This window comes from Aptenodytes patagonicus, chromosome 1, assembly GCF_965638725.1.
Source record: "Aptenodytes patagonicus chromosome 1, bAptPat1.pri.cur, whole genome shotgun sequence".
NCBI lineage: Eukaryota > Metazoa > Chordata > Aves > Sphenisciformes > Spheniscidae > Aptenodytes > Aptenodytes patagonicus.
Window position 1 is genome coordinate 212429550 of NC_134949.1, and position 20866 is coordinate 212450415.

General features: G+C 39.6%; 1 protein-coding gene across 1 annotated transcript in view; it reads right to left on the bottom strand.

The window, feature by feature from the left end:
• CEP126 (centrosomal protein 126) overlaps positions 1 to 18465 on the bottom strand; it is a 41971-nt gene extending 23506 nt beyond the window's left edge. The window contains exons 1-4 of the mRNA XM_076328241.1: positions 18370 to 18465; positions 17243 to 17368; positions 7240 to 7385; positions 5077 to 5182 (exon numbers count right to left, since the gene is read on the bottom strand). Coding sequence (XP_076184356.1) covers positions 5077 to 5182; positions 7240 to 7385; positions 17243 to 17368; positions 18370 to 18464 — 473 coding nt within the window. The 5' untranslated portion in view covers position 18465. The remainder of the gene's footprint in view (positions 1 to 5076; positions 5183 to 7239; positions 7386 to 17242; positions 17369 to 18369) is intronic.
• Positions 18466 to 20866: the final 2401 nt, after the last annotated feature.

The window sequence follows — 20866 nt, forward strand, 5'->3', positions numbered from 1 at the left end:
AGCATGTGAAGCCAAATGACAAGGAAAATGTGCAATCAGAGACCAGGAAGGCAGGGACTGCGTAACAAGATATGTTCAAGAATAAAAAGCAGATAGAACTGGAACAAGGCTGGGTAAGATCACTAGGAATAGGAACCAAGCTTCGGAAAACAAGAAGCAAGAACTAGGTAGATATCAAGGATGACAAAAACAAGAAACAAGTAGCTTTAACCAACAAGAAAGGTAGGCATTAAACAAAAACCAAAATAACCCACACCCCAAAACCCACCAGCTCATAGGTCAATCAAGCTTTAGTCTTCTGGAAATATAACTATTACCCGGTTGCCAGCTATGCTTCACTGCCTAGGTAGAACAGTTTAGTGAAGGACACTGATCCTGCCTTTTGGTTCCAGGGCCCTAAATGCCCTTAGTCTGGCATATTCAAAGTGGCACTTACAGAAATCTCTCACCAGATCCATGCTTTAAGTTCTCACATCTGTTCAGTAGAGCCATAACCCTTACAATTGATTAGAAAGCCAAGCTTATGTCTCACTATTTTAGGATCAAGTATTTGTTGTACTCCACAATGATTACAAATGGTGGTAGAAGGAGAATAGACCTTGGAAACAGATTATCAGTATAAACTTTCAGTGAAGTTATTTGTAAAACATGTATACCGTTACTAAAAAGGGGAGATCCAGCTTTTATTTTACCAGGTTGATCAGGTCCAATATTTGAAATGATACTTTGTCTCAGCAATCCTTGGATTTTGAGTAACAAACCAAACCTTATTGTCCATTCAATATGCAGATACTTTCCAACATTCCCAGGATGCATTTCTGATACATAGTTCCTTAGTGGCATCAACACAATCCCTTAAATATTACTAAATTGGGTGAAGGTGTTTAGTGAAATTTGTGGGAAAAATGAACTTTTAGTCTATATGCAACTAAATATGAAAATCATACTTCCACATATTTCCCTCTTTTTTTAAATAATTAGAATCTGGCCTGACAAGATGAACCACCACTCACATTTTACCCTTCCTCATTTTCAGTGAAGGTGATGGTGAAGATGATGGTTCCTTTCAGATATGGGCAATATGCAGTGTAGGAACTTGTAAGAATATATGACTACTTCATGCCACACAAAGCTATCTTCCTTAACAGCTGGCACCCCATTGAGCAAATTTGAACAGTGTAGTCACACAATACGTACACAGACCTCATCCTCCTCTGCTGCTTATCCAGCAGAGATGCATTATTAAGAAACATGTATTGCTCCTAGCTGGAGATGGCTACCATATGTCTAATATATGTACAGAAACTCAATAACCCCTTTCCTTAATTTCTCTCCATTTCTTCAGTTTAAGTTTCCACAGTTCCTTGTTCTGAGCCTTCATCTGTTTCATCCTCTTTCTGTATCTGAAATTATACTTCCTGTTAAAATCAATCCCTTTTCTTTTTAGTACATCTGTGTCAAATGGGTAAATAGTCTAATGAGACCTTTTCTGTATTTATTATAACACTTACAATTTTAGGACAACGGAAAACTTTCATCCCATCAAGATTATTGTTATTTTTCAGAAGATTTTATACAATATTCCAAAAAGGTTGGCTTAATTGCACTGACCTAAGCAGAGATATATATTTGGCAGAGTCTAAAAAAGAATTTATTATTTCTGATGAGATGGCTGATAGCAAAAAGGGAGAACAACTTCTCATATTTATTTATAGAACTCAGAAAACTGCATTCTGTATCCTTTTGAATGGGAATCATTCCTCCCTATCCAAAAACTTTTTGTACCTATCCACTTTTAAAGACTTTGTTACTGTGGACCAGACTGATATACACCTGGCCCCCAAAAAATCTGTTGGTTTTTTGGGGTTTTTTTTTGGGGGGGGGAAGTTTCTTGATATATATTTGGATGTTTAGACCATTTATATTCATAAAAGTTCCTACATTCCAACTTTTTCCAGAGAACATTTTTGATTTGTCATAATCAAGTTTCTATCCCAAGACTGAACCTAATCAAATACAACTTTTTAAACACAAACAGGGAAATATATCTTGTACAAAGAGCAGCACACCATTTACATCCCTCATGTGCGCACATCCCAATCCCTGGTGGCTAATGAATTGACCAAAATCTTTGCTTCAGCATTTAATAACTAAACCTTACTAGAAGCAGAGTAGCTCTACTGCAAGCACAGACTACAATCTTTCAATCATTAGGTGTTCCAGGATTTTTTGCTTTTCTCCAAGAGGAGGTAATATGTCTCCATTGCTTAATTCAATTTTTTACAACTTTTTAAACATAGACATTGAGAATTCTAGAACCTTATAAAATTCACCTATATCCAGTTGGGTCTGCAGCCATACTTATCTTGAATACTTAATGCAGTATTCATTTCTTCCTTTAAAAGGGGACTGTCAATGAATTCTATACATTCTATTTATGAGGAAGGGAAAATTCTAAAGATGATATGAGATTTTTGGTTTGAGTGTTTATAGAAGTGTAAGAAGAGATAGAAATACAGAAAGGGATCTACTACCTTATCTGAGTTAGTTATTAGCTGTCCCAAAATTTCCAATTAAAGGGATTATAACACATTTTTAAAGCTTTACAGCTCAGAACTGGTGCATTTTGAAGAACCTTCACCTTTGAGAACTTTCTCAAAATGCTTTTCTGTACCAAAGCTTACTTTGCTGTACTGATTTGCAAGAAATTTATTTGCCCTCTAAGAGAATTTTGCACAATTTTTGGAACTAAGGCTGAAAACACAGAAATGCCACTTTTATGACCCACACAAACTATGGCTCCGAGACCAAAACTAAAGGGAACAACCCTGCACTATCATCTTCAGCAGCAGACCATGCTGCATAACACATGTTCAGTTTGAATCTCAGTGCTTAGTAAGGGATTGTGTGAGATGCAGACAAAAATGCATAGAATATTTTCTGTCACAAGGAAGGAAGACAAATTGTTAGCATTAGAATAAGCAAAGCTTTATTTCATATTAATTTGTATACTTTGCCCCTATACAGAAGCCTGTACTACAAGTAATGGCTTTAAACTAAAGTGGGGTAGATTTAGACTAGAAATAAGGAAGAAATTTTTTGCGCTGAGGGTGGTGAAACACTGAAACAGGTTGCCCAGAGAGGTGGTGGATGCCCCATCCCTGGAAACATTCAAGGTCAGGTTGGACGGGGCTCTGAGCAACCTGATCTAGTTGAAGATGTCCCTGCCCATGGCAGGGGGGTAGGACTAGATGACCTTTAGAGGTCCCTTCCAACCCAAACTATTCTATGATTCTAATAACTTAATTCTTTTTCCCTTATTACCACACTGCCAATTTTCTCTACATCCTCCCTCACCCACCCCATATGGCTCCTACTCAGGCCTCCTAGTTACCAGCTGGGGAAGAAGCAGCACATTCTGTGGCAGGTTCCAAGATATTTGTATGCTGTCTTATCCGTACTAACTGGCTTGTGACCTGCCAATAGGTCAATGTGGACTCAACTTTTAAACCTTTTTCATGCTGGGGTCACTTGTTTGAATAACTTCTTCCTTGCCCAATTGCGAATTTCAAACTTGTAGAAATATAATTATCTTTGAGATTCTTAGCGCTCTCTCAAACTTGGTTACTAGGGGAACACAAACTGTAAAAGAATATGAACGTATAAATTTAATTCTGTTAGGAAATCAGGTTATAAAAATGAAAATCGGGAAAAGAACACACTATCATTATTACAGGAATTTTTAAAATTATCCAAATATAATATGGAGTGACAGCAATGTTATACTGTAAGAAATGGTAAGTGATTTGAAGAGGTCCTGAGAGAAAAATGTGAGCCCCTAGGGCACAAGGAGCAGTTTGAAGAAAGATGAAAAATAAAGAAAGAAATGATAAAGGCACGGGGAAGAGGCACTGAGCTGCTGTCCTTAATTGAGCCTATGAGTGAAACGAGACAAACGATCAGGAACCCTGAGACAGGGTTTAGAAACATCTACATTTTTTTGCCGTATTTTCAACTTATATTTAGCAGGTAGATTTTTTGTTTGTTTTTTTTTGTTTTTATGGCTGCAATCGTCCTTTATTATGTCAATCCAGTGTAGTAGCTGCAGAACTGTATGTGTGTTGACTGGCAGATAGCATGAGTATTTAGCTCTAAGAGGTATGAAATGTTTTCTTAATTGCCCAGTTTATCGCCTGCAAACATGTATTAATCAGCAATAGATATGTAATCAAACTGAATATTAACATCACAATGAAGAACACACTGAAGCTCAAAAGTAGGGAGACCCCTTTTAGACAGAATTTATCTCTATTCTGAACATCTGCACAATTTACAGCATGCAGAAAATAATTATAATAATAGTAATAACAAAAGCAGCAACAACGAAAATAAAACCCTGAACTGAAACATTAAAGAAATGAGAGATTAGGAAGGGGATAATCAGGAAGGAGTATCAAATACAGCATATAGATAAACTATGCATGAAGAAACATTCGTGATAAGTCAAGGTATCTTAGAAAAAGTGCTTGGGTAGAGTGAAAAGTATGCAATTCAAATTGTATGTGATATCAAATGAAAATGCAGGTGAAATTGTTATCAGGATGCTCAAGATACATATAGAGGATGAGAAATTTAAAGGAATGACAGCTGGAAAGAAGATAAGATCATGGGATGAATATACAGACTAAACTATCCTTGAATGTCAAAAGGAAAAAATCTGCATGAGAAGAAGAAATCATCTAGACAGAATACTTTATTATTCATAGAACAGCAGATGGTTTGATAACCATGGCAATCTGAGTCAGGCTATAACTGGATGGGGACCGGATTAGCACCAACTACTCCCAGAATTCTGCTGAAGGGAAAAGGTTTGTGTCATCTCCTCTGCTGTTTTACCAAATGGACACAACCAACTCAAGGATGTTTCATAATGTTTCATTGGAACAGTTCACAGAAATGCTTTCTTTGCCATGAGAGAAATGGCCTACAATTTCTTAAAGAGTAATTGTCTGCTGTTTATTGAAAACACTAAGCAATTTACTTCCTTTGATCATCAGAGTAAACAGAAATGCTTACCTGAAGTTGGTTTTGTTTCTGCTGGGCAAGCACAGTCCTGGTGTTAAAACTGATCCTTTAATTTGTTCAAGAGCTTCTTCTAACTGAAAAGCTGCTTTTGTCTGGACTAGAAGGATTAGAGTAAAAAACACAATGGAAAAAAATATTTTAAAAATTGGAATATTTTACCATATATGGTTTGGTTAAGTTTCTGAAGTTTGGAAGCCTAAATCCAGACTGTTAAAATAAACTGAGTGGTTTAGCATCATTAGACATGCTGGAGCATCTCTAGTTCCTCTGAAACAAAACCCTAGTCTATTTAAGTCTTTACAGTAACACGTATTCAATAGTTTTGCTATTTGTTTTTAGACTGCACTGCTGAAAAAACAGGAGGTTAAAAAATCCAGCAGTAACTTTGTATTTACATCATGATTATTCTGCTCATGCACTAAGACAAAGTTATGGCTTGCAGATATTTTATAGAGGCCAAATTGTAACTTAATAATTGAATCAGCAGAGAAAGAAAGAGCCCAGACAGGCACAAGGTATTGCCTCTTTCAAGTAAGTAAAAGTAGGGTAGAAACTGGCAGAGGCAGAATTGCTATAAAGGAAAACCCAAGAAAAAAAATTGTGATTCATTATACTGCTACACAGTCTGGGCTGTCAGTAGAGCCATGAAGAAGCCCTAAAACAGTACTGTTCTATTTTGTTATTTTAATCTGACATTTGATCTTGAAGTCAGAGACATTACCTCACAGTTGGCGCAACTGCAGTTGGGAGAGTAAATCTGTTAAAGAATACCTAAGTAATATACCATATCTTAAGAGTTTCAACACTGGAAAGTTGACTGGAAATCAGACTTGGCTGATGCTGTTAAGCTCCTGCCAATCTGCACTGATTCCAAGAAAGCAGGAACGGAGTTGAAGTGATCATTACTTCTCAGCAGCTAGAGAACAGCTTAAAAAGCTGACTAATTCAGCAAAAATTATGTAATACATTAATATATGCTAGGACTGCTTTTACTTAATGACAAACAAAATGAACATTCTTGAATATTTCATATTCAAGGATTCAAATAGCGGATCATGTTATCCTAGTAACTTTCAGTGGCCTTGTAACACCTCACCCCCAGCTGTGAAAGCACAGTATTGTAAGCAATAAGCACACAGCAGTGAAAGAAGTGGGGAAAACCCAGGAAGCCACAATATCCCAAGGAGGTGATGTACTTACTGTGACCGGAATATAATGAAATATTTCACAATACAGTTTTTAGAAAAAAAAATGTTGTTTTTTTTGATTCCCTCTACCCAATTTTGTCATATGTATCAGATCTGAACTTCTTGTCAGTTAAGTTTTGCTTATATGAATTCAATTCATTTGAGTGAAGTTAATTGTTCTGTTTGTGATGCCCATGCCCCCATGTAGCTGGACACAAGGGAGCAATGACTGTGCAGAAACGGGGGACATGATGGAGCGAAAGCCCCATAGCTCTCGCCTGTTTGGACACTGTCATCCTTGGTAAGTCTGCCTCTGCCACACCTCTCGCAGTTCTGAGGCCTAAACTTATGTCAAGGGCCTAAAGACCCAGGCTCTGAAACATATTTGAACCCACTGAGAGAGAAAACCTAAGGCAGGGAAGTAAAAGGAGAACCTCACCTGCATAAAGTTAGAAATAAAACCAACTTGTGATACTGAGCACTTAGTTTAGTGATATAGCAGTTATGGCTCCTCATTATCAAAATAAGAGGGAAGGGGAGAAGACGACACATTTGAGTAAAAGATAAGACCCAACCAAGGGCTTATCTACCGAGACCATGTGGCAACAAAGCATAAAGGATGCGGACTGGAGGAGGCTCTTCAGAGCTCCCTGTCAGCTGGACTGAGATCCCCGAACCGTCTGTGACCACTGGCTTGATCCTTATCGACAGGTCGTATTACCCTCCCTGTGTATGTAATTGTGTCGTGTTATGTGTTACTATTTCGTGAACCTGTATGCTTGCTTAAGGATTCTGGCTCTCAATAAACTGTCACCATATAGTACCCGCCTGACTGTGGAGTCTGAGTAGTGGTCATTTTCCCCCCCCTTCTTTTGGTACTATACGGTGCATGACACTGCCTCAATTATATTCTACTAATAGAAAAACACTTGTATTGTGAATAATGATTAAATTTTAATTTACAAACCTATTTGCTTGTGCTGAGAAAAAGGCAGATGAGCACGCTGGAACTTATCAGTTGCTTCCTGAAGTTTAATTTTCCTCTGCTGCAGAACTCGTTCTCTAAACCTTTGTTCTTTTTCTTCTTCTTGCTTCCGTCTTTCTTCAAAGGCTCTGTATTTAAGAAGCAAAAGTAGATGATCCCTATGTTTTCTAATTACATTTACCAAAATATTAGTTACTTACTTATCCATTTGCAATTTTAGTACAAAAGCTTGCTTGTCCATAAATGAAATGCTATAAAGTTCAGCACAGCTGGATTTTTATGGTTTGTCTGAACGTAAATGGGACAGTGGGTGGTGAAGAAGAGACACACCATAATCTTTTTATTTTTTAGCCTCAAGCAGAGATTTGATTCTTTGTTATACATGAATTAACATGCAGACTCAACCAGTTCTTGTCACCAATGTGACTTTCACCACAGTCTTTACATTACCATGTAAATGTATCACAGTGGGCAGATCAATAGGAAGGTGAACTGAAAACACTCTCTGTGTGTGCCTTTCACGAGCTGTCGGGGAAATAGTAACAGTTTAAAAGTTGTTATTCAGAAATAACACAAAGGAACTACAGCTTTTACCTACAAATATGTAACAGTTAGTATCAACTTCTAGTTGTTGAGAAGCTTCCTGAAAGACAATCAGATTAGTACCACAAAATGGGATTGAAGTGTAATGTGAAACTATGACTGACAGAATCAGTTGTTAATATCAAATATGTTAAACGTGTCCTTCTACTGGCTGGAAAGCAAAGCAGGCTCTAATCAAAAACAACCATCATCACAAAGCTTTCCTTCAGTAGGCACAAGCTTGATGAAGCTATGTGGAATTTTTATTTCTGCTGACAAAATCATCAACTTTTACTGACAAACTTAAACTAGCTCCTTGAGTGAAATATACCCAGTAAATTTATTGGCACAGTGCCTATGTAGGCAAGTCATATTTAAATAATGGTTTTAAACTAAAAGAGGGTAGATTCAGACTAGATATAAGGAAGAAATTTTTTACAATGACAGTGGTGAAACACTGGAACAGGTTGCCCAGAGAGGTGGTAGATGCCCCATCTGTGGAAACATTCTATTCTAAATACAGTAATACTGTAAAAGTAATACTCTGCAAGTTGAACTTCTAAAGCCTGCCATGCAAGGATCACTACAACTGGTAGCTTCCCATCTTTTAAGTTCTCTGTGTGTTAGAAATGTGATTGGACAGGTCACTAGTACACTAAGTAGGGTCCCACTCCTAGCCAGCATTAGTGGAAAGAAAGGTAGTAATGTTTAGCCATATGTTCTTTGTTTCTCTCATCACAATAAGATACCTTCCCGTAACTTTAATCACTTGCAGTTGCTTCATAGATCTTCTTGCTTAATGGAGCAAAGCTGCTATTTAACAGAGCTACTCCTTAACTCAAGCTATTTTAATTATTCTTCCCTTTGCTTTTCAGGGGAAAAGTTCAAACTCAAATATTCAACATGACCCTCCCTAGTATCCCTTCAAAGTGCTGACTGATCACCTGTGAAAACAAACAGAAAAATAGTTTGAAATAGGTACTTTTTATTTCAGAAATTCTAAAGGCTGTAATTGCACAATAGTAAAAAATAGGAAAACTGCCAACTAATTCCCAAGTACACACTTTTACAGAAATATCCACTCTAATCCACTTGGAAGCCGAAGCGTAGCAGAGAGAGACATAAGGAACTTTCACTATTTTGAAAATTCATACATGCATGGTTGTCAAAACATACTGAAACTAATAACTGAGATTTCCTAGTTTTATGGACAAATTATAACATTTCATTAATAGAAACTGAAGACAAAATAGATACTATTTTGTTTAAAGTGGCAATGCACTGTAAACAGATTCCATGCAGCTATTCAAACCTTAAATCACGAAGACTACGTACTTGCATTCCTGCCATCATTATGAGTGCACCTTAAAACTCCTCCCCATATCATAAGGGGAAACTAGAAGTTGTGTAACATCTAATCTTCCTGTCTTCAACACTACACCTCCAGTACTACCGATGTTAAGCTCAAGAAAGAAAGCGGTGGAGCATATGAAAAGCCAAAAGCAAGAAGAGAGACAAAATATGCAAAAGGATCCACTGCTTTTGCTAATGTATGTAGCACTCTGGATTAATGTTCTCCAAGGTCAGAAATCAAAATGCCAGTGAACAACATAAGCAATTACTGCTTCTACTTTGGAAGTACATTTCCCTCAGAAAGCTCCATATCTCCCAGCAGCAGTATTCCTCACCATTGTCTTGGATCACAAGAACTGCTGAGACTACATTCTGTAGTGTATACAGATGGTAGCTTACATTTTATCTTAACAACCTGTTTATTGCAAATGACACTTAATAGTTACACTTTCAAAATCCAGGTGAATTTCTACAATTCAAGGTAACTCTTCTTCTAGAGATGAAGTTATAAAACTCTACAGCTTCAAATGAAGGATAAGACAGAAAATTGACTTATGCAAAGAGAAACAGTTAAATTAAAATATGATCCCAACACTGCAAGTTTCATTTGCAAACTTCAGTTTGTCAGCAAGCAGGAATGGCTTCACTTGAGGCATGAGGTGAAGCCAGACAAGCAGTTATCCAAAAATAGAAAAAATCTGCAGAGAACTCTCTCCACATAAAATGTCTTACTGCAATTTGGTTAAAATTTCATAGGAACTTTAACTGTTCGTACAAGTCAGAAGTTAGAACTAAAAAAGTAGAACTAGAGTTCATTGTCAACTTTCAGTATTCCTGTATTTCACTCACGTTAAAATCTGATACAGAAATCTGCAATATTTTACATCTTTATCCTGACCAAAGAAATAGGAAAATCACAACAGAGGAAACAGACTTGCTTATCCTAGTAAGTACTTTAAACACATTCTTCTTGATCCCCTTAATATTTCTAGAAGCTGCTCAAGAAGGCCTTTAGTTGAACTGTAGTTGTTAAATTCAGATATGTGGGAAATTCTACAACTTTGCACCTGGAGTAATTCCAGCGCCTAACTCCAAAAAGGAAAGAGTAAATTCTGCAGAGTCTTTATTTATTTATTTTTTAAATGATTTTGGAGTATGACTTAGCTGAACTTTTCCACATTCCTAATAACACGCATTAAAAAAAGACTGTTGTTCCATATAGCTGGAAATGGGCAAGTCCAAATGCTGATGGAAGAGGGCTTTTTCAGCACAGCTCATCATGATCACTATTTGGTTTGGATTAAGACATGAGGGAGAAAAAGGATCTTATTTTAAATGAAGGAAATGCATTGAAGATATTCAGTGAAGCCTGCATCATTAACTTCTTGATCTCACAGACTGTAAATTGTGACACCCAGGTGCATTATGTAAAATAAATAATTTTACAAATGCACATTGACATCTTACAGAAAAACAGTTAAAGCAAATGTTTGTTCATCTACTCTCCTTAAGGCACCAGCTTAGGTTCATATCACAGATGTAACATTGGCAAAAGAGTATGGCTTTAAGATGGAGAGTTAGCAGAAGAATTTCCTGACCAGTGTTTTTTTAACCCAGTTTTTCTGTCTACTATAAACAACCCAGTGGTGCAGCAATTTTTGAAACGGCTGCCAAAATGTTTATAGTGAATTTGGAATACGAAACTTAAAATATTTAGCAGTTTCACATATACAGACATTATGTAGAAGGTATTTTTATGTTAAAAACAGTATGACTAGATGGTGGAACTATTTCCTGGTTAATTTTATTAAATTATCTTCACAGTGAAGTGATGGATGCCACATTCCCAGGTGGACTAAATGCTTACTACTACGTTGGATGAAAATAAAAAAAGGAATATATACAGCGCATATGGAATGCTATGAAATGAACCTTTTGATACCGAGTTGATATTATTCATCCATTGCCATATCACATTTGCAAACCAGTGCACAGTAATTTTAAAACTGAGGTAAGAGGGTATTTGTATACTTGATGACTACAGCAAGATCAAGAAAAGGCTAGAACGGGGTGTCACACTCAAAATCCCCTCCATGGGCAAACAGGAAACATGCCTTACAGCCTTAAAAAGATCTGCGAACGTTGCCCATAAATAAATTTTTTTATTTAAGTGCGATACTTACCAGGACCATAGGAACACATATTAACTCTATTCCCTCATCTTCTTTGATTATTGTATGCTGAATACAAAAGGACAGCCCCAGATTGCTGTAAGGACTTCAGAAGGACCGACTCTTACAGTGCCGTAAGGGCTTACAGAGAGCTGTCCTCCAAAATGCCCTAAAGGTTCACAGGAGGGCTGCCCGCACTATCCACCAGTTGTTACACTCCAAATCTTGTTTATAGGCAAAAAGTAAGCACACCTTATATAAAGCCAAGGATTTTTTTGTTAGCGTAATTCAAATCTTAAGAGTCTAATCATTATTAATCCAGATATAATTGCTACCGAAAAATATAATAGTTAGAATACTTCTATACAGAGAAAGCCTCAATAATAGTGATAAAACAGTTTGAACTGTTATTCACACATTGAGTTTCTACACTTTTCCCGATGCTCACGCTTCCATTGCTCTTCTGCATCCCAAGGCTGGTAGTTTCATTCTGGTGGTTCGGGGGTGTTATGGTGAGCTGTCAGCATCTGGAGTCCCTTCACCAGGAACAATATGATGTTCATGTTAATGCTTTCTTCTTCCTCACCTCAGGATACACTTGGAGTCATTTTTATATTTGCTAATACACTTTTACACCTTTGCTCTTTCTTTATCAACCTGCAGCTCCACATTACCTCCAAATATTCCATACATGGTGCCTTTTACATATACTACATACTATTCTTTTGTTCTCTTTGTTACTCCTAAAGCCAGTTTGTCAGATCTAGGTCTGCATTTCTTTAACCGACTATCGGTGAGTTGTTTATAGCCATGGGGTCTCCAGTGCCAACCCTGTGCGCCATCTCTTATCACCCCCTGCCTGTACTCCCCTACGCCGCATACTGCACCTCCAGTTCTCAGGGCCTCTGCTATCGTACCAGGCCTGTATTTCCCTACACTACATCATTATGTTACAGTCATAAATATCTCATTCTCTACACAGAATAACTGCTTGTTACTGCTATCTATAGAAAACTATGGTCATACCATAAAAAGATAAACGAAGGCAAAATAAATTAGCCACAGACACCTGGTCAATTAGAGAAATTGCTGTTACAGCTAAACCAAGCAAAACAAAGCTGCAGGCAGGTCAAGAAAAGTTCAGAGAGCGCAAGCTTGGCAAGCATCCGTCCTGAGGCCTTGCAAATTCAGCACAATCCTGTGGCCCATTACCAGCAGTGGCAATACTGGTTTGCAGGTCTACACGGTTACAGTGACCACTACTTTTCATAGTTTCCTTCTGATGTAGAAAGCAATACTAAATTCTTAACACTTTGCACTCTCTGTTTACCAAGTGCTAACACTTTTCTCCCGTTTCTGGCACTAGACAGCTTTTTGTTCTGTATCAACAACACTGATGAATAATTTAGAGCTTTATTAAATAATCAATGATAATCAGCCAGTAGGTGGAGCACAAAGCTTGTGCATATGTTGAAAAGAGAGTATTTTTGAAAAACCAGCAATAATGGGAAGAGATTGGAAACTGAGATATAGATATAGATATATATATATACACACACAGATGGATTAGCTATTCAGATTTCAAGGTAATTCAAAATGCTGAACCAAGACAGCTGACTGTAACGTTTATTTAAAAATGCACATAAGACAATTGCATGAGGAGATATTCTATTTCCACAACAAACTAACTACCTGCAACCAGTAACATCACAGTAAAATGGGATACACATTTTGCATTGAGCAGTAACAGCAGGATGGCTGCAGTCCCCAGCAAATCGGCAGCTGGTATTTAAAAAGTACTGTGGTATATAAACACAAAATATGATATCCTATTCATTTACATCAAGTATGTGTTTAGTCAGTAGCTCTTATTTCCGGAATACTGTTATTTAAACAAAATATCTGTCAGCTACTGCCCCAGAGCACATTTAATTCTTAAGCTGATCTTGAAATCACAACTTCATGTATTAGTGATTCAATAAAGGAATGACTTCCTTGATACTCATGCAACTTGTGTAAAGATAAGCAGTAGGCTGGTTGTTCACTGTGTTGAAGCACTGCTGTTGACACAAAACTAAGGAGCTTGGTCAGTACCAGAGATGCAAATAAATTGATGGCATCAGATGGGATAGGAATATGAGTTCCTTTAAGTATTCATTTTGAAAAAGATCTGTGACTTAAGTTACTGAGACTTTGCTTTGCAAAGCTATTACTTGCTCTTTTCTGTGCAAATGATGTTTTTGTCTTTTACTAATAAACCAATTAACTGAGCACACCTTGTCAGAAGTTGAGTATTTTTAATGCTGAACTTGCTGCATTTTAGAGTTATTGACAACAGATCAATACAACACTGTCAGGGAAAATTTCATTACAAGTACATTTAGAAAAGGTTGAAAAAACAGAAGACCTCAATCTACAAGCTCTCTGTATATGCAGTTCTCATTAGCTTAAAAAGTGCTGGGCACTAGGGGCTATCAGACTTAGACTCGGCCTTGGTATAACCTTGTTTAAAGGTAGGCTGGTGGTGGTTCTTTAAAAAAACACCAAAAAAACCCCACAGAAAAGTTTTCCTTCACAATGCAACACAAAAAGAATGAACCTAAATGACACAAGATTGAGAACAGAGCAGAAGCTCTGATGTATCTTCCCTAGATCTATTTGCTAAAGGAAATTCACTGCTATTACTTTTTAGCAGAGGCTTTATAAATTCAAGGCTGACATTAAATTCAGTCCTGCTTGACCAATTTCATAAAATTCTACAATGAAAGGACTGGCTTTGAAGATGAGGGGAGAGCAGTGGATATCATCTATGTGGACTTCACTAAGGCACTTCATACTGTCTGCCATAAGATCCTCATAGACAAGCTGTTGATGTACAGGCTGGATTAGTAGACAGGCAGGTGGACTGAAAACTGGCTGAATGGCCAGGCCCAGAGGGTGGTGATTAATGGCATGAAGCCTGGCTGGAGGCCAGTAACTGGCAATGTACCCCAGGGGTCAATACTGGGCCCAGTCCTATTTAACACCTTCATTAATGATCTGGATGATAGGGCAGAGTGTACCCTCAGTAAGTTTGCAGATGACACAAAACCAGGAGGAGTGGCTGATACATCAGAAGGTCGTGCTGCCGTCCAGAGAGACCTCAATAGGCTGGAGAAATGGGCTGACAGGAACCTCATGAAGTTCAACAAGGGGAAGTGCAAAGTCCTGCACCTGGGGAAGAACAACCCCATGCACCAACATATGCTGGGGGCCACCCCCTGGAAAGCAGCCTTGCAGAAAAGGGCCTGGGGGTCCTGGTTGACACCAGGTTGAACATGAGCCAGCAATGGGCCCCTGCTGCAAAAAAGGCAAATGGTATCCTGGGCTGCATTAGGCAAAGCATTGCCAGCAGGTCGAGGGAGGTGATCATTTCCTCTACTCAGCACTGGTGAGGCCACACCTGGAGTCCTGTGTCCAGTTCTGGGCTCCTCAGTACAAGAGATACATGGACAGACTGGAGACAGCCCAACAAAGGACCACAAAGATGATGAAGGGACTGGAGCACTTCTCTTATGAGGAAAGGCTGCGAGAGCTGGGACTGTTCAGCCTGGAGAAGAGAAGGCCATGGGGGATCTTATAAGTAGCTGCAGGGAGGGTTCAAAGAGGACGGAGCCAGGCTCGTTTCAGCAGTGCCCAGTGACAGGACCAGAGGCAATGGGCACAAACTGAAACACAGGAGGTTCCCTCTGAACATCAGGAAGCACTTTTTTTTACTGTGAGAGTGACTGAGCGCTGGCACAGGTTGCCCAGTGAGGTGGTGGAGTCCCCATCCTTGGAGATACTCAAAAGCCATCTGGACATGGTCTGGGGCAACCAGCTCTAGGTGGCCCTTCTGTAGCAGGGGGGTTGGACCAGATGACCTTGAGAGGTCCCTTCCCACTTCTACCATTCTGTGTGAAGGACAGAAGTAGAAAACAGACTGTCATACTTCACAGTGCACTCATGTCTACTCTCCATATCTTGAAAGAAAAAAAAATATGAAACAATTTCAGTTTTGAAATTATAAAACAGCAGTGCCAAGAATAACTTCTGACACATGCCTGTAAGCCCTGTCAAGGAGAATTTAGGGTGCTTCCAGGTGAGAATGTGGAGCTTAAGAAAGTCATGCTACCCTTGAGAAACCATGATCATAGCTAACACCTTCACATGTGTTACAAAGCTAATGGATACAAAGCTTGGCTCATACACGGATTTGAGACATGACCTGCTGGTTGATCCATTAGAACATAAATCACTTCCTACCTGCATAACTGTCAGGAAAAACCTATTCAATTTCAAGGAACTTTTTATTTCCAAATTACTTTCCTCCATATATGCAATGAGCCTTAATTTTGAATTATATTTCACAGCTTATTAATACTGTATGCACTTACTACCTTCCTAATGTTAGACAACTAACTCCCTTTCAGTTATTAAGGGAAGACTTGTCACTACAGACTTCCATTTGAACTGCTTATTATGCTTACAGTTATGCCATTCTCAGTTATCACAAATGGAAACAATTTCATTTTATGAATATCGTACCTAAATTTTTAACTGGCTCACCTGAGTAACTTGGATTTATACTGTGTTTCTTAAGGCTGCAATGGAATTCATATGGAAATGTATTTATGTAACAATGAGTATTAGTTTAACTATACCAGTCTATCAAAAATACACAGGCTGTCTGGTATTTGCTTTTACATTAGAGTATAATATTTCAAGACCAGTAATACAATAAACAGTGTTCATCTGAGATGCGTAGTGTTACAGTGGTACTGTTCCAGAAAACTAAATAAGGTATTTAATCTTGCAGCTGAGACTCAGTTTATTATCTGCAAAGGTTGTGGGTCGCATGCTGTCTTAAATCACTCCCAGGTGATTACACTTCCTCTTCCATTTTTCTTTATATTTCAAAACATACGCTGACAGTCAAGCTAAAATGGCAGTATAAACAATATCTACTGCCTCTCTTATGAGTTATCAACATATTTCAATAAATAAACATTGTACAACAGAAATCATCTGATACGGAAACTATGGGAGACGAGTGTTAACGAGTTAACACTAGGCAGAGGAAGCTGGTCTGAATTGTCTCAGGGAGGAACCCAGCTGCCTCTACAGTATACAGAGCCTAGTATCCTGTATGTGCAAGTACGATCTCAATGCTAGGGAAAAGCCCCCTATGCCTATTAAACTATTTACAGCACTTCACTGAAACATCTCAATGTATAATTTACTTAATCCATTTGTCACAGAATACTTCATGACTTTGCATTGTCACGTATGCAGAAAGGCAGAATATTCAAAGCTCTGTTTAAAATGTCAGTGCAGAGTAACTATTATAAACATAATCCTAGAAAGACTTTGCACTGTGTTTATTGGGAGGTGGGAGCACAAAGCACCACCACGTAGGGAAGGCTGTGCAGCTGTTATGCCATGCAGACAGAAAAGCATACACTTCAGAAGCCAACAACAACTGCCTGCCTGCTGACCCACACTGTACAACTGAATGTTTTTCACACATCCATTGAAGCTAATGAAAACCAGAACAAAACTAGAAATGCAGATCCATAAAATGAAAGCACCACTTACCTTTACTTTATACAATAAGAGGTGACTACAGTGAGTTTCCAAAAAATAGTGAGTAACTCAGAATATTGTTCCTTTTATATTTTTGTCCTATAGCAAGAAACTGGATTGGTGAAACTTTTCAGCCCAGATTCCTCTAGAACAAAGCAGTGAGGCTATTTAACTATGTGAACGTACAAACAGTAAAAATATAGTGAGCCGTCTCAAGGTTTTGACTTTTTTTTTTTTTTTTACAATGTCCCACCAAAGAAACCCTTGTTACTTACCTTCTTCTTCTGTTTGTCTCTGTCAAATATTTCTGTGCCCTACTCCGACATATTTTTTGATCTTCTTTCAATGCCTGACGTTCTTCTTCTAAATCCCGTTCAAAATGAAATGTTAAATCTCTATCCCTAGTACTGCGTTAAGGACAATGGAAACTGTATCAAACTGCTCATTAAAAGATATAGCCTGTCTGACTGACTTTACATACCTTTTTGGGAAAGGGCAAACTTTACCCATGACATACAAAATGCTGATATGCCTTTTGACAAAGTACGCAACAGTTGGTCCCATAAGTGTATATTATGGTCATACCTAACTTCATGTTCACCTAGAAAAAAAATTTAATTGCATTTTACTGTTTGCAGGATTTTAACAGAGGTTTTGCACTCATCTTTCTATCACAGCAGATGAAAAATCTCACCTTTATTATGTTTATTTGAAGAGACATCTTATGTTGTTATCTAAATCTGTAACACAGGGATACATTTATCACAGGGAAAATGCTTCAATAGTGAAAACAGCCCTGTCCCAATCTAAAGGATTAGTTGTTTACACTGAAATTCATTAATACAGCTAGGTAAAAGCTGTCCACAGAGCAAGACCAGTCCTGCCTCACTGAAGTAATGATTTAAGTAGCACCGTACAGGTGCAGCTTAGAACTTGTGTCAGTATCTCTTATTACCTAAATTCAGGAAAATAAGGATCCCCAAGTTAGGATGGAAAATACATTCCCTGTGGCAGTATCTCTTAGAAGAGGGAAAACAAGAAAACACCGAAGTTGCCTGAGAAGTCAACTTTTCTACAGCAGTTTAAAAAAACAACGTACAAGTTTTATTTCAAGCCACTCCTGAGGCGATCCCTGACTGCGGGGCAGGGCGGGGGCTGTGCCACCACGGCCCCTACCCCACCGTCCCCGCCCCACACGGGCCCCATGCGGCGCCATTCCCCTCCTTCGCAGGGCGCAGGACGGCCCCGGGCGCCCCGCGGGCCCTGCCTTCTCTGCGGGGAGGCCAGTCCCGAGGCAGGCCGCCTGAGGGCCGCCCTCACGGCCGCTTCACCACCCGCCCCGACAGCCCGCCCCAGCCCCTCGGCCCCGGCGGAGCCCGCGGACGCATACGCGGAAGGATACGCAGCAGTGTGCCGCCTCCCACACACGCAGTCCTGGAGGCCGCCGGGGAGGTTTTTCCCCCGTGCTGCCCCGCCGCCCTTCCCGCTGGGCTCCATTCAGCGCCCCGGGCCTGCCGCCCCCATACCGGAGCGCGCCGCCGTCAGTGCCGGGCCCCTGCCCGCTCCTCAGTGCGGCCCGCCCGCGCCGCCGCCATCGTAGCAACCGGAGACGCCGCTTCCTTCGCAACGGGGCGGGGCCGCGGCTGAGGGGAAGGCGGCGGTTTGGCTGGCGCTGCCTTTACCAGACTTCAAACGAGGCGCGAGGGACAGGGCGGGTGGGGCCCGGTAGGGAGTGCTGCTGCTGCTGCCGCCGCCGGCGGCCTGGCCCGGGCCCGGACCGGAGGTCCCCGGCCGAGGGTGGAAGCCAGGCGTGGGCACCTCGCTCCGCCGCCGGGCACCCTCCGTGTCTGCCCGTCTCTTCAGGGACACCGCTGCCGGACTCCGCGCCAAGGCACGGTCCTTGGCTCTCTCCGGGCTATCCGTCCTTTCCGCACTTTTATAAATAACAGGATGCTTTTTTTCTTTAAAAAAAAACCCCAAAAACCTGTATCCGATCAAACGCGTTTCTCATTAGTTTTGCAGGGCAAACGAAACACCTCCCTGAGCCCGTTTGCCGCTTGTGGGTTTACAGAGTGCTCTGCAGATGTCTGTTAAATCTGTTGACAGTAAAGACTTGGAGCTAACAGGATAAACGTTTTTTTAACCACAGGGTGTAGAAATGGCAATGCAAAAAAACCCCAAACCGTAAAATTGTATAAAATGTTATACAAAAATATAAAAAGTATATAAAAAAGTAAAGTTACACAAAGTAAAAAAAAGAAGTGATTTGTTCTTAAGACTGAAAAACTTCATTTTTTTTTCAGGCAAAGCAGGGTGTGTTGTCTTGGGATATTGCCATGCCTCAGATGAGTTGTCAGCAGAAGGCTAAATGCCTTGGTGATTTCCTGGCGAGACATTTCTTGGCTGTTGTATTTGAGCTTAAACCAATTCTTCTCTTTTTCAGTGTGCAGCTGTTCTATGTCTTTGACTAGGAGGGTAAAAATAGCACTCAGCATTCGTAAAATACTTTTCTGCCCAGAACCCCCCACATATTTGTAGCACAGCTTGTGAAGTAGGTGTTACTATTACCATTTTACAGTAAAGACCACTGATGCTCAGGTTGCCAAATGTGCTTAATATTTATAATATCCCAGTTACCACAGTTGAGAAGATGACGCTAAGATGGAAGTCTTTCACCCCTAGTTCAGAATACCAGCCCCAAAGTCATCACCTCTTTGCCCAATCTGAACTCTTCTGTGTTGCAGGTAGAAGACCGGTTGTCACTTTACTACCATGTGCTTTTCAACCCACATACACTTTTAAAATCCCCGTTTGCCTGATAAAATGCAGTGTTTCATTTAGGATGCAGTGGAAGGCTTTATCAGTATGGAGAACTGAGTCACCCAAATAGGACTGAAGCAGAGCTGGGAAACAACTGCAGAATTTGAGCCCATGTCATACCTGGGAAGATTGAAGTTCTTGGTCAACTCATGCTGGCAGAATTTGAGCTTCTTTAGAGTTACTGCAAATTTTGATCTTATCCAGCGCAACTTGCAGCTTCACCTTAGATACCTTCTGAAATTCAGAATTAAGAATAGTCTTCATATATTTTCCTGTCTTTCCCTTTTTTACCTTTTCCTTTTTCTTACTTCTTCATAGCCCTCCTTTAGGGTTATTAGATAATTCGCCCTGGTAAGTAACGTCACATCTTTCAGACTGCGGGATGAGAAGATGACTAGCTGAGGACCGTGTATTTCAGAACTGTATGATTACTCTAGGACAGCAAGAAGCCTGATCTCAAGTGGTTGCAAAATGGAAGGTCCCACTCTGGCAGCTGGTTTGAAAGAAGTTTCATAAATTTTACTGTGGGCTGGAGACTGATATTCCAGTCAAGGGTAAAGATCAGCTCTTAAATCTTTGTGAGACAGATTCTGAATTTATTACAAATCTTATTTGAAGGCTGGAGCATAGCTATGCTGCTGCAGAAACACATTTTTCTTTCCTTCTTGTTCCAGGGGGGATTAATCTGCTAATGCCCTTTAGCTTTCCTCCAAGCTTCAGTTTAACTGTGTAGGCGACTGCACGGGAGAAGGAGTTCAGCCAAGGTTCTGACCATTTTAACTATTCCTTCCTGAAATTTGTCTCCTCTTCCTATTTCTGTGCATAGGAAGAGGAATAAAAACTGTTCATTCCCCCTTAACATCACATATGGATAGCTATGAAAATCTTTTCAACCCTCTTACCTCCCTGAGGCTGTACTATGGGTCACAACCTGCATCATTTTCAGAGAGCACCAACTGATGCACTAGTTAAATTCTAGTACCTCTTATCTTGGAAAACGATAATGTGCCATGCAGTATTCTGGAACAAATTAGAAGGGTTTTTTTAAGAGATATTGAAGAACCGAAGTTGTTAAAAAT